The sequence below is a fragment of the Benincasa hispida genome, chromosome 3 (assembly GCF_027475165.1).
Source record: "Benincasa hispida cultivar pf3 chromosome 3, pf3_genome.v1.1, whole genome shotgun sequence".
NCBI classification, from domain to species: domain Eukaryota; kingdom Viridiplantae; phylum Streptophyta; class Magnoliopsida; order Cucurbitales; family Cucurbitaceae; genus Benincasa; species Benincasa hispida.
The window spans coordinates 17260338-17273446 of NC_143480.1; the positions used below are offsets into that span (position 1 = coordinate 17260338).

General features: G+C 31.8%; 2 protein-coding genes across 2 annotated transcripts; one reads left to right on the forward strand and one right to left on the reverse strand.

The window, feature by feature from the left end:
• Positions 1 to 4227: 4227 nt before the first annotated feature.
• On the forward strand, positions 4228 to 8141 carry LOC120072693 (L-ascorbate peroxidase 3). Its single transcript, XM_039025143.2, has 9 exons — positions 4228 to 4530; positions 5380 to 5504; positions 5696 to 5745; positions 6288 to 6353; positions 6441 to 6489; positions 7071 to 7153; positions 7256 to 7335; positions 7451 to 7562; positions 7785 to 8141. The coding sequence occupies exons 1-9, from the start codon at positions 4418 to 4420 to the stop codon at positions 7986 to 7988; spliced, it is 882 nt and encodes a 293-aa protein (XP_038881071.1). The 5' UTR covers positions 4228 to 4417; the 3' UTR covers positions 7989 to 8141.
• A 585-nt stretch (positions 8142 to 8726) lies between these two features.
• LOC120072974 (Tetratricopeptide repeat (TPR)-like superfamily protein) lies at positions 8727 to 10785 on the reverse strand. Its single transcript, XM_039025519.2, has 4 exons — positions 10530 to 10785; positions 10223 to 10435; positions 9982 to 10137; positions 8727 to 9895 (listed from the first exon to the last, which is right to left on the reverse strand). The coding sequence occupies exons 1-4, from the start codon at positions 10698 to 10700 to the stop codon at positions 8936 to 8938; spliced, it is 1500 nt and encodes a 499-aa protein (XP_038881447.1). The 5' UTR covers positions 10701 to 10785; the 3' UTR covers positions 8727 to 8935.
• Between the last annotated feature and the right edge of the window lie 2324 nt (positions 10786 to 13109).

Here is a 13109-nt window from a genome sequence, read left to right on the forward strand (position 1 = left end):
AGAGTCTACAAAAAAGGTGTTGCTCCCTAGAATTGAAAGCTATAGATGACTTGGGTTCCTGATAAACAAAAATAGGGGTGAGTTAGTAAAAAGATAACTATCATTTGGAATTTTGAAATAATAAGGAAAAAGAGAGAAATAAAAAAAAAACAAAAAGAAAAGAAAATAAAAAATAAAGTAAAAAGAAGAAAAATAATAATAGAGAAAAAAAACAAAACAAAAAAAATTGGAAGAAAAAAGAAAATAAAAAAATAAAAAAAGGAAGTAAAAAATTTTTGTTAAAAAAAAGAAGAAGAAATTTTCTTAAAAAAGAAATAAAAAAAAAAGAAAACAGCAAAAAAAAACCGATTGAAAAAAAGAGAAAAAAATTAATAAATTAATTGACTAAAAAAAGAAAAAAGAAGGGGCAGATGGAGGAAGAAACCCTAGGGTCACCTCCCCCCAACGATCGATGAGGAGGGATGATCAGCAGCGACGATCGACCAACGAGGAACTCGACGGCGCTACGACATGAGCGGCGATGCGAGCAAACAACTGGATCACGTCAAAAGGTTGCCAACGCGCACGGTGAAGAAGGGGAATGGACTCGCGGTTCGGCTCATCTAAACAAAGACAGTTGGTGGCTCAGTGACTCGAGAGTAAAAAAAAGGGAGATTTTTTTTTTTTTTTTTTTTACCTTTAATTGATTAGAATGAGATTGCAGAAGGCTTTGAGTCCTATTTATAAGGACTCCACTAAATCCAGAATCAAATCAGGAAATCCAAGATTTGGTTAAATCTAGATTTTATTTGGTTTAAAATTTCATTTCAAGCCTTAAAATTCATTTTTTATTATCTTTCTTCCCCTCCTTTTCTAAAATTGTTGGCCATGTTACCAACCCTCTTTCATTTTTTTTAAGGTTTTATCCCCAAATCTAACTAAATTGGGTATGAAACTTGAATTTTCATTTTAGGTCAAAACTTTAAAGTTTTTATCTCCAAATCAAATTAAATTGAGGATGGAACTTGAATTTTCATTAAAAAAATTTTAGGTTTATCTTCAAATCAAATTAATTTGAGATGAAACCTGAATTTCCTTTTTAAAATCTGAATCTCTACGTTTTATCTCTTCAAATCAAATTAAGTATGAGATAAGAGTTGAAGCTTTTCTCAAATTAAAAGTTTAGCCGTCCTCTATCACAAATTTTAGTTAAACTTGTGCACTAAATTCACGGTTTAATTAAATTAGGAGCATTGAAGTCAAGACCAAATTACTTATGTCTCGATGCCGGCTTTATCTTTCTCGAGATTCATCCACCCACATTTGTGCATAGATTTTGAAAATGGGGCATTTGTTAGAGGAGAAATTTCATTTTAGGTCAAAACTTTCTCGAGATTCATCCACCCATGTTATTTACTAAATTAATAACAAAATTCCGAATCATCAAATTTGTGACCAATTAAGAGTTGACATGTGTTCCAAATTGAACTTGAAGATAAATTCTGTGTTTTCGTCATAGGCGTTGGATTAAGTAAAATTAAGTTCACCCAATTTTACGTTATAATTTGGGCGTTGGTTCAATTATGCCTAAATATGGGTTTAATTTGGGCCTAAAATGTCAAAATAGGGCTCAAAGGCCAGACCCGAGTCTAATTAATTAGGCCTAAACCCGAGTCTAATTAATTAGGCCTAAAGACCAAGCCCATGGCCACGCAAGCCCAGACCCATGGGCTAACTAAGCCTAAGCCCATCAGAGAGCCCTACAAATAGAGGAACTCTTCTCATTCCAAGAGGTTAGCAATTCTAAGTTCATAAAGCTTAGAGAGAATTCATCAACAAGCAGAAGACTTCTGAGACTCCTAAAGCTTCTTAAAGACACAAGACTCTTGAAGACACAAAGACTCTTCCAAGACTTCTACTTCAAGAACGTTCGGTGCTTTTCTTCTTTAAGTCAAGCATATTCATTCAACCGAGAAAGAATCAGAGGGTCAAGTACTAGAGATCGAACCACATCACATAAAATCAACATCAATACTAACACCAACACCAACTCAAGTTCAACTCCACGAAATACGTTTCTTCGGAAACCTCGTGTGAACAAATTGTTCCGACAACACGCCCACTTCAACTCAAGTTCAACACTAACTCAAGTTTGACTTGAAGAAGAAAAGCACCAAACGTTCTTGAAGTAGAAATCTTGGAAGAGTCTTTGTGTCTTCAAGGAGCTTCAGGAGTCTTCTGCTTGTTAATGAGTTCTCTCTGGACTCTCTGAACATAGAATTGTTGACCTCTTTGGAATGAGAATACATCCTCTATTTATAGGGCTCTCTGATGGGCTTGGGCCTAGTTGGCCCATGGGTTTAGGCTTGGTTGGCCCATGGGTCTGGCCTTTGGGCCTAATTATTTGGACTCAGACCTAGACTTTGGGCCCTATTTTGGCATTCTTGGCCCAAATTAAACTCATATTTGGGCGTAACTGGACCAACGCCTAAATTATAACGTCAAGGGTGAACTTAATTTTACTCAATCCAACGCTTGTGACGAAAACACAGAATTTATCTTCAACTTCAATTTGGGACACATGTCAACTCTTAATTGGTCACAAATTTGATGATTTCGGAATTTCATCATTAATTTAGTAAATGATGTGGTGATCCGTGATTGGTCTGAAATTTCTCCTCCAACACCGTGTTCCCATCGTGCTCCTCATTTTCACAACAAAGTTTACATTTGTTTACCACATATCTAAAATCTAAGGTCTATTTTATAAGGCTTCTTTTGATAACTGTTTGATTTTTTTTTTTTAAATAATTTCTTTTAGCTTAATTTTAGAAAACTAAAAATAAAAAATAAAAATCAAATGTTTACTAAAAGAGTCTAAATAAAATGAAGATTTTAATCATTTTTTCAAGACTTACTATACATATAGCCTAAATAAATAAATCTGATTATACAATTGTCTAAAGTTTCTTATTCTTTTTTACATGAATAACTTAATGCATATTTATTTTACATAAAAGTCTAACCCAATTTGCTCTTCTTACCATTCATTTTTTTAAAATATAATAATATTAATACCAAAAGGTGCATGTAAATGAAATTTATTGTTGTTATGAACTTCCTAGAATATTATTCTTTTCGAAACCTAGTAAGAAAAGTTTATAAAAAAAAATGAAATTGCTTATTTCATAGTGAAAACAAGAATCGACAAAAAGCTTCGAAGGAGAAAAAAAGATATGTTTGATATATACAACACAATGTAATCGATCTATATTGAGTTGTCTATAAGTAAATTATTGTAGATGTTTGATAAGTGTGAAACAATTTATACGATATATCGTCTTATATATCGAATAATATATGTGATGTATATTTACATTTTTCAATATATTTGTAAACACATAAAAAATAAATAAATAAATAACCATGGTATGTGCCATGTATATTTACATTTTTCACTAAATATGTAATTGAGATCTCAACGAATAGGTGATCGATTTTTAACCTAATTATAAAAGAAAATAATGAGAAAAATTAGAATATAATTAGTATATTTTAATTTAATATTTGTTTGTTTGTTAATTCATATTAATTAGCGACGAATTAGTAAATAAATCAAATCTTATAAAATAAAGGAAACATTCACTTCAAAGATAATGTATTAAAAAGAATATCAACAAAAATTAATAATATAATAAGAATAAAGTCAAAATTTGAAGATGGTGTTAATAAGGAAAGAGTACGAAGGTTAAGGTAATTAATATTATTTCAAAAAAATAAATTTTTAAATATTCAATAAACAATCCGAATTTTTTTTAATATTTATAACGATATGAAATTAATAAGTGGGAGAATGTATCATAAGATTAAAAATGTTCCAAAAATTACTGAGCATATTTATGAAATATTAGTTATGTAATAAGACTAATAATTTTTTTTACTTAAAAATATGTTTCCGACGAGACGCGGACCTCAGTCGACCCGTATTGTCTCACACTCCCCTGCCGACGACCGGTTCCGGTTTATTAATTCTCTGCTTCTGTAAGCGGAGAAATGGCGATGTACGGACACACAAAGTATCTAATCCAACGCGCTCCAACTCACACCCCAATTCCATGCAATTGAAAACATCTCCTCATTTCACGTCTTTACGCACGTTGTATTCACGCGCCACAATAGAGCGTGGCTCTGAGTAATCACAAAAAATCCAATTTCTCTATTTAAAATATACATTTCTCTGCCTCCGCCGCGAAGCAAAGAACCCAATGCTTTCCTTGGCCCTCTCGTACACAGAGAATCGCACCAAAAACTCCCTTTCTCCTTCTTCATTTCTTCTCAATTTAAACCCAAAATCTGAACTCCGACGAATAATGCCATCAATTTTTGTTCAATTTGTTGGCAAAGAAAGTGAAATTTCTGCATTCTTATCAAGATATCAATGGCGCCTCCCAAAGTCGATGCTGCGTACCTCAAGGAAATCGAGAAGGCCCGTCGAGACCTTCGTGCTCTAATCTTCAAGGAGAAATGCGCTCCTATTATGCTTCGTTTAGCGTAAGTTCTTGTTGTGAGTTCTATATTTGTAGTCATTCCGAAATTTGCAGGGGAGTGTAATAATAGAAATTATTTGGCATTTTGTTTTTCTTTTACTGCACAGTTGATTGGGTTTTGTAGTTGATGACTTATCCTCTTTTGTCGAGTTCAGAATCACTATGAAATGTCCATTTAATCATCCAACAATATTTTTGAGTTCAAAATGCTTTTGATTCTTGAGCTTTTTATGTGAGTAACTATTTAGTTTATTCACCTCAACTTTAGTGGTAAAGATTTAGATTTTTGTAATCTTAAGTTTGTAACACTTTTTAACTTTAATAATTAACCATCTAAATCTTGTGCTTTTCAATTTGACATGATTTAGTACTTGACATGCAAAATATTATTAGATTTGATAAAATATTTTACACATGTAGATTGATAAATTGATAAAGGATCAGTTTTGTTTATAAACTATAAAAACTAAATCGTTAGATAATAAAAAAATGACACTTAATTTTGATAAGGTATACATATGATCTAAATTGTTACAAATTTGAAATTATAGTGACTAAATTGTTAAATGCAAAAGTTTAAGAAGTAAATATTATTACAAAATTTGAAAGTATAGGGATGAAATACTTGCAAATTAAAGTTAAGAGACTAAACTATCACTTGTTAAAAGTTTGGGAACAAAAGTGTTTTAACCTAAATTTAATATTTGATTTAATGCGAATTTTCCACTATCATTAAAATTAGTTTTGGATGAATAAAAGTATGCCTTCAGTGATATCATTAAAATCACTCTCAAACATATACTTATATTCATTGCTAGAACTCATTTGTTGAAGAGGGATTTTTGTTGGGTAGGTGGCATGATGCTGGTACTTACGATGCTAAAACGAAAACCGGAGGTCCAGATGGCTCCATCAGGTTCATGGATGAATTGAACCATACTGCAAACAAGGGACTGAAAATCGCAGTTGATTTCTGTGGTGAGCTTTTTTCACCTCTCTTTATTGTAAGTCTATATATAGAGTTGAGTTATTGTCCTTCAAATATTAGTTTCAATGTAATGACAAAATTAATTAATCTCTGTCCCAACTGATTTGATTGTCTGGGGATTTGATTTTATTTGCTTTGGCAGACATTTTTACTCATTCTTCCTTGTGTTGTCACTAAACAGAAACTGTGAAGGCCAGACATCCAAAAATCACATATGCAGATCTGTACCAGGTGGTTTCCTTTCATTGAAGTCGTCCTTTTTGGACTATTTCTATCCTCCAGTTCTCCGTGACATTCATCGACATAATTTTCTTTTTCTAATTGATGCTATTCTGCTGTGTGTTGGAACTTATATGTTTTGGAAATGGGTGGCAGTTTCTTCTTTTCAAATCACCATCGAACCCAAAAGCTTAAAGCTAACGGTTACTTTGACACTCCTCATTTGTTGGCTTGACTTGAAAATATTTAGAAGACCCAACAAATAGAAATCAACATTAATTAGGAAACAAGTGATATTACATGGGTTTGAATACAAAACTTCCCACTCTAATACCATGTTGAATCACCACTGAACTCAAAAGCTTAAGTTGATGGGTTATAGTAAATTTAATTATATCAAATACTTCAACACTTGTTCACCTGTTGTTGCTGCTCGTCGCTCCAAACAATTAGGAAATAAGAATTTTTCGAAATTAAAAGAACATAATGATGTAAAGTTCCAGGCTTTCAGCTGCCAAGATTTGGCTCATTCTCCTCTAATTGTAAGTTTTCAGCTTGCTGGAGTTGTTGCTGTGGAGATCACTGGCGGGCCAACCATTGACTTTGTCCCCGGAAGAAAGGTATCTGATGCACAAAAAATTTGATTGACGTTGACAATTGAGATTGCCGTTGAATAACTTCATTCTTCTTTTATATCAATGGATTAGGACTCGGATGTAGTTCCAGAAGAAGGCCGCCTTCCAGATGGCCACCAAGGTGACTTTTTGCTAAGGCATATATAGATATATTTAAGATATAAATAACTTCGTTGGTAATCTAATGATGGTTCAAATTAATTATTCAACTTTTAAAATATCTAGTTGAGTTTTTAAATATAAAATATAACAATGAATGTTTATCTTAGTTCCTCAACTTTGTAAAACAACTATTTTGGGCCTAGCAAAATTTTCCATCTAATATTCACTCATCCAACCTCTGTGGCTTTTAATAATCGCTCACTTCAGCAGATTCAGCATATCAAAGTTACCTTATCTATGAACAAATGTTTTTTTTTTCTCCCTATAATTAAATTAGTCATTTTGAAAAAATTAATGACAGAAATGAGATATAAACCTTTAATAATGGTAAGTGTTTCCTCAAAATAATAATAATCATAATAATAATAATAATGGTAAGTGTTCAAACTTCACGTGTGTTGGATCTTGTGCTAATTTTTAAGTCCACAAATGAAAAGGCCACAGGTTTAAGCTTTAAGCTTTTGGAGTGTCTAGAACTTTTTGTTCAAAGTTATAGCAGAAACCATGATTGAGTGATCATTACATGAAACTTCACTGCAGGTGCTTCCCATTTAAGAGATGTCTTTTACAGGATGGGACTAACTGACAAGGATATTGTGGCATTATCTGGAGGACACACATTGGTACTTTCTCTTGTTCCTTTCAACTATGAAGAAATTGGATCTTCACCCTTGGCTTTATATTTCCCTTTTCATTAATCATAGTTCTGGTTGCTAATTCTTCAGGGAAGAGCTCACAAGGATAGATCAGATTTTGAAGGCCCATGGACAAAGGACCCTCTGAAGTTTGATAACTCCTATTTCGTGTGAGAATAAGAAAATATATATATATATATATATATATATATCCTCACTTCATGCATTCAATTCCCCCTTGTTTGTAGATAAAACAAGTTCTCATGCAAATGTAATTTTGATCAGGGAATTGCTGAAAAATGACTCTCGATCTAAGGAGAAACTATTGAAGCTTCCTACAGACAAGGCTTTGGTCGAGGATCCTCGGTTTTTCCAATATGTGAAGGCATATGCAAATGTGAGCTTCAACTGCTGTGCTTTTATCATGTTTGAGAGTGATTTTTAGAGTGATTTTATCAGGTTAAAAAAAGAAACTCACATTTAAAAGTGTAAAACCAAACATTAAATTGATTTTAAATCATTACATACACATTTTCAACCAAAGTGATTTTAATAATTTTAATTTCACTATAGAACTCATCTTTTAACTCGAAGGATTTTATGTATTTCTTTCCAATAGGATGAAGTCAAGTTTTTCGAGGATTATGCAGCATCTCACAAGAAACTGTCTGAGCTTGGCTTCACTACACCTTCCACGGTTCTCAAGAGCAGAGCCTCCTCATGGGCAAATAAAATTACTGTAGCTGCAATCGTAGCAGTTGTGGCGATACTGAGTTACAAAAGAGCAATGTCGCCTGAGGGCTTTCTTCCAAACCTCTTCTGATTATTCTAAAGAAAGATATTCTTACAACTATATATATATATGCATATATGTATGTTCATGGATAATTCAATGTTCCCATTTGTACATTTGTCTCTCGTTTTAAAATGGTCTGGGAATGAAAAAGAGAGCTTTAAAAGCTTTTTCCAGTTCTTATATAAGTGGCAACAATTGGCAAGAGGAAAAAAAAAATATGCATCCTACACGTTTGTTTTTTTTTTTTTACAATTTTTTTTAAAAAAATCAATTTTTTAAAAATATTTGCCAAATGGCAACCCTAGGTAGCATTTCAGTTTTTTTTTTTCTAAAAAAATAAAAAATGAAATAGACTGTTTAGAATGTTCATGGATTACGATATCCATGTCGAGTTTGATTCTTACACTTCTTGGATAAATTCTCTCGTTTGTGCGCCGTAAAAGAACTAGCAGATGGATGCCCAAATAATTAAAAAAAACGATGAACAAACTAACTATATAGCATATTTTGTGCTATTTCATTAATAAAGATTTTATAAATTAAGCTCACCTGTTTTTTCTATCTATAGTTTTCCTTTATACTTTACTTCTTTAAAGAGGTGAAAAAGTGTAGTTAATAAAATTGCAAAATTGTGAGGCAACCGAACACAATTTTCAAAAACAGGAAAGGAAAACATGTCATCCCCTCCATCACAATCAGTGTTCAAGTGCAAAGAGCCTGGAAATTCTTAATACTGACAGGACAAAAAATAAAATACACAGAAGGTCAAGCAAACTAGAACAAATTTTATTAATACCATCATCATATGCCCCATATATCACAGGCATAAATAGAGAACAACAAATAAGCTTATGAAGAGTGGTTACCAAAGTAAGCAAGGGAGAACAAGTTCATCTCCTCTGCCCTAAATACTAAAAAATTAGGAATAATTCAATTAGAAAGGTAAAAAAATACTTATTGTTAAATTAGAATAGTTAGGCTCTGGGACTCAAGGAAAGTGTAATGTCTTCAAAAACCTTGAGCCTCTTCTCAATTTTCCTCTGAATTACGCCGCCGCCCCCACCGCCACCGCCAGCATTGCTTGTTGTTTTCTTCACTGCTTCATCATCTGTTGATCCCAGAACAGCAGCAAGAATAGCCTCTTCAAAGTCATTGTCATCAGGCAAAATTTCTGCCCATTTGTCTGTCTCCTCAGAGGCAGGAGATGGCTTCCTTGTCTTAGTTTCTGGCCTTCCTAATTCAACTAAAAATGGCCTTTTTGTTTCCACCAAATCATTCACTCTCATTGAGTTGGCTGCATTTCCAGACCTTGTTCTCTTCAAGCCTTCAGGAAATTGGTTTCCTAAGGGGCCTTTAGTAATGGGTTCATTAACAAATTTTGATGAAAAAAATGGTTGTGCAGCAACATTCAATGAGTTCCCTAAAGGAACTTGAACTTGTTTGATAAACTTTTGTTGTTGAGGAGGAGGAACCATTTGGTTTGCTAACAAGTTCATATCAATATTCTCATCACCAAAATCATCTTGAATTGTCCTAACAGGATTTGTGACAGGCAATGTTGGTAAGGTTGTTGTGTGATCCTTGCAAGGCTGAGGTTGCCAAATCGAAGAAGAACCGAGAAAGGCATCGAACAACCGTCTTTGTTCGAGCCTGTCGCCTCCCCTATTCATCATTTCCGACTCAAGATCTTTGAGCATTTGTTGTGCCCTTTCATAAGCTTTGAGGTGAGAATCTGTGCCTCTTGGCCCATCTACAACTGCTGGTTTAACTCTTCTTAGATTTTCTTTAGCCTCTGAAATTCTCCCTTGTTTCATCAAACAGATTCCAAGGTTACACATTTTGTTATTATCTGGTGCAATTGTAAGTGCTTTTCTATAGGCATCTTCTGCTTCAACATAGTTGTTTTGCTGCATCAGCGCCCATCCCAAATTCCCCTAAAGATCAAATCAAACACTTCAAAATCTAAGTTCAAAGTTCTCAGAGACCCAATTGTTAATTTTACAAGATGCCATTGTCTTACCAGTAATCTAGTTGCTTCTTGCTCAACAGAAACTTGGAACTTCTTCCCTTGAGATCGAGCGGTTTTAGTCCGCTTACCGTTAAACGCTAAACCTTGTTGAATCAAGAACAGTTTATGCTTCAAAAGAGCTATCTGGTCGTCTAATCTTCCACATCTCTGTGATTTCAAATTTGAAGTTATCAGTTTCGGTTATAATTTAGAACAAATCCAGTAAAGAAAAGAAAGAACAAATTTTACAGACCTTGTATAAATCGAGAAGAATATTATCCAGAGACTCCTGAGCCTGATCAGAACATCGATTTCGCAACGATTTGATCGCTTCAATCGCTTCTTCGGCTCGATTCTGTTGTTTCATCACAATGGCCATATCTTTCAAGGCACTATCAACTCTATCCCCTGCATTAATCGCAGCCCAAAAGAGAGGAATCGCCTTATCCGGATCCTTCGCAACTAACTGAGCACAAGGAACAAGAAATCAATTTTCGAAATTCGAAAACATTGAACTGAAATTGAGAAGGAAACAAATTGAGAAACCCTAGAAATCTTGCCTGAACATTTTTTGCCCTAACGTACGGAGTATCACCAACTGGAACCTTGTGAGTGACATGGTAGGGATCGGGACGGAGCCTGGAGACGGCGGCGAGAGGCTTGGCCGGAGAAGAAGGGGCGGATTTGGAAGGCCTGAAGCCCGGAGGAGCGTTCCACATGTCCTGTAGCATTGTGAAATTGAGAATGGAAGAAGAAGAAGAAGAAAAATGAATGAAAATGTGGAACGAAGGGGCTTTCGCAGAGTGAGAGATGTAGGGGAAATGGAAGGGGGGATAATATGAGGGGATTTTTGAATTTGTGACCGTTGGGAGAGTTTACCGTTCCACACAACTAGCCGTTGCAGGTTCCACGTTCGAAACTGGTACATTGTATAATTATATTATTATTATATTTTATTATAATTATTGGTGAAAAAATAAAAAATAAAACAATCTAATGTTTTTTTGCTGTTCTACAAAAGGGGGAATATCGCTGACCTCAAAGAAGAATTCTTGAACCGGAGATTTCAATTATTTTATTTATTTATTTCGGTTTCTTTTAAGGGCTATTTGGTTTTAGATTTTATAGATATTTGGAAATAAAAAATACGTAAAAATAGGATGTGTGGAAATAAATTGTTAGATAATCGAAGATAACTATGTTTAATTGTGTATAATAATGAGAATATAATGTCTGTGACTGTATTATACTTTTTAATGCAATTATAAAATATAAAATTAATCAAAATTAATTTTGATAATTAATTTTTGTTTGTTAATTTATTTTTATTACATTGAGCTATTAATCAATTTTAAGTTATTAAACTTTAATTAAATTTATCCACTCATCCTCCCGTTTAATATATTTATTATCAATTAATTTTTTATATTGAAAATTTATATTATCAATTTTTTATTAAAAATATTGGCAATTAATTTAAATATCTATTTTCTTTTTTTTTTCCTGTAAATTTGTTAATTCAAGAGTTAATTAACTAATTGTTTAATGTCAATCATAAGCATTTTATATTTATAAAAGAAGTTGATATAAACTAATTGATTTTAAATCATCAAACAATGTGTTTAATTGTTAAAAGATAATTATAATTATAGATTAAAATTAGAAGTACAAGTGTACAATATTGTTGAATTGAAAAAAAACAACTTATTTTTATTATTAATTAATTAATTAATATTTTTAAAGACTAATTAATAATTTTAATAAATAATTTAAATGTTAATATATATTACCAATGAAAAGAGATTCAAGCCAATATAATTATGTTTATTCACATATTTTTCAAAAGATTATAGGCCAACATAATTATGTTTATTCACATATTTTTCAAAAGATTATAGGCTTTCATATTAATTCATAATGATAGAATAAATTATTATATACGCATTATTATAATAAAATTAATTGTATATATTAATTATAAATTTAATTTAAACATATTTATAAAAAATTAAATAAATTAACCGATATAAAGAAAGAAGAAAAACAAATAAAATGAAAAGATAAAAAATAAGAGAGAGAAAACTCATTAGAAATGGAGAAAACCCATATATTCGGGTGGTTATGAAAAACTTCCATAAATGAGAATATAAAATACCTCGAAATAAGATATTCTCATTCCCAAGATTGAAACTTGTACTGGTGAAATATCATTTCACATTCCCACCTCTTATTCCCATGAACCAAACAGGTCACTAAAATAATCATCAGACCTTGTCTCTCTCTCTTTTTCTTTCTTTTTTGTTTAAAAAGTAAAATTGTTTATTCTCATAAAAATTTTGCATCCCTATTTTGTCAAGATTTTTTAAAAGGTCAATTTATTACCAACTATTAGATAATCTAAGATTTGAAATATATTGATGAAAATTTCATGAAACTTTATAGAAATGGATGAAATGTTGATCAAATTTTTATTTTGGCTTAATTAGATAATAATTGACTATTTTTAATCATCATTTCATAAAATAAGACAACATTTAAAAGTATATTGCAAATGCCTATATAAAATGTCGATGCAAGAGGAAAAATGTAAGAAAAAAGGGAAAATAATTATAAAATAATATAAAGTTCAGGAATGATGTGGAAATAAAAGTTTTGGATGATAAAACAAACAAAACCCACATTCAATTTAATTTTGATGTGAAATGATGCGAAAATTTAATGAAAAAATTTGATGAGGTTAAAAATATATAAACATTCTTTTTTGTGGGTTTTTTTTTTTCAAGTTGGAAATGAAAGTATTGGATTGAAATAAGGTTGGAGATTAAGAAAAGTTGAAAATTAAAAAAAATAGCTAACTAAAAAAGTTTCATTTTTCGTTGGAAATGACATTGATAATACATTGACATGTGAAACTATACAATTGTGTATGATCAAGACCATAAAACTGAAAAAACTTGAATTGAGCTAACATAACTAATTCATAAAAATAAAATTAAAAATTAAAAAAGTCTCAAAACTTTGATTTCTCTATTGAAATTTTCCACGTAGTTCTATCTAAAAAATAATTGACATTCAGAAGAGTTGATCATCTATACTTCGAACCTTTGATAGAACACATTGTGAGTTCCTTTGATTTTTTC

What these genes read in the sequence shown, in the direction of transcription:
- LOC120072693 (XM_039025143.2), top strand. Translation starts at nt 4,418, where the DNA reads ATGGCGCCTCCCAAAGTCGATGCTGCGTACCTCAAGGAAATCGAGAAG. An exon ending in CATATGCAGATCTGTACCAG is followed by an intron (nt 5,746 to 6,287) that starts GTGGTTTCCTTT and finishes GTAAGTTTTCAG; the next exon opens with CTTGCTGGAGTTGTTGCTGT. An exon ending in TTTGATAACTCCTATTTCGT is followed by an intron (nt 7,336 to 7,450) that starts GTGAGAATAAGA and finishes AATTTTGATCAG; the next exon opens with GGAATTGCTGAAAAATGACT.
- LOC120072974 (XM_039025519.2), bottom strand. Translation starts at nt 10,700, where the DNA reads ATGCTACAGGACATGTGGAACGCTCCTCCGGGCTTCAGGCCTTCCAAA. An exon ending in TTCTTCTCGATTTATACAAG is followed by an intron (nt 10,138 to 10,222) that starts GTCTGTAAAATT and finishes TTGAAATCACAG; the next exon opens with AGATGTGGAAGATTAGACGA. An exon ending in AAGAAGCAACTAGATTACTG is followed by an intron (nt 9,896 to 9,981) that starts GTAAGACAATGG and finishes TTTGATCTTTAG; the next exon opens with GGGAATTTGGGATGGGCGCT.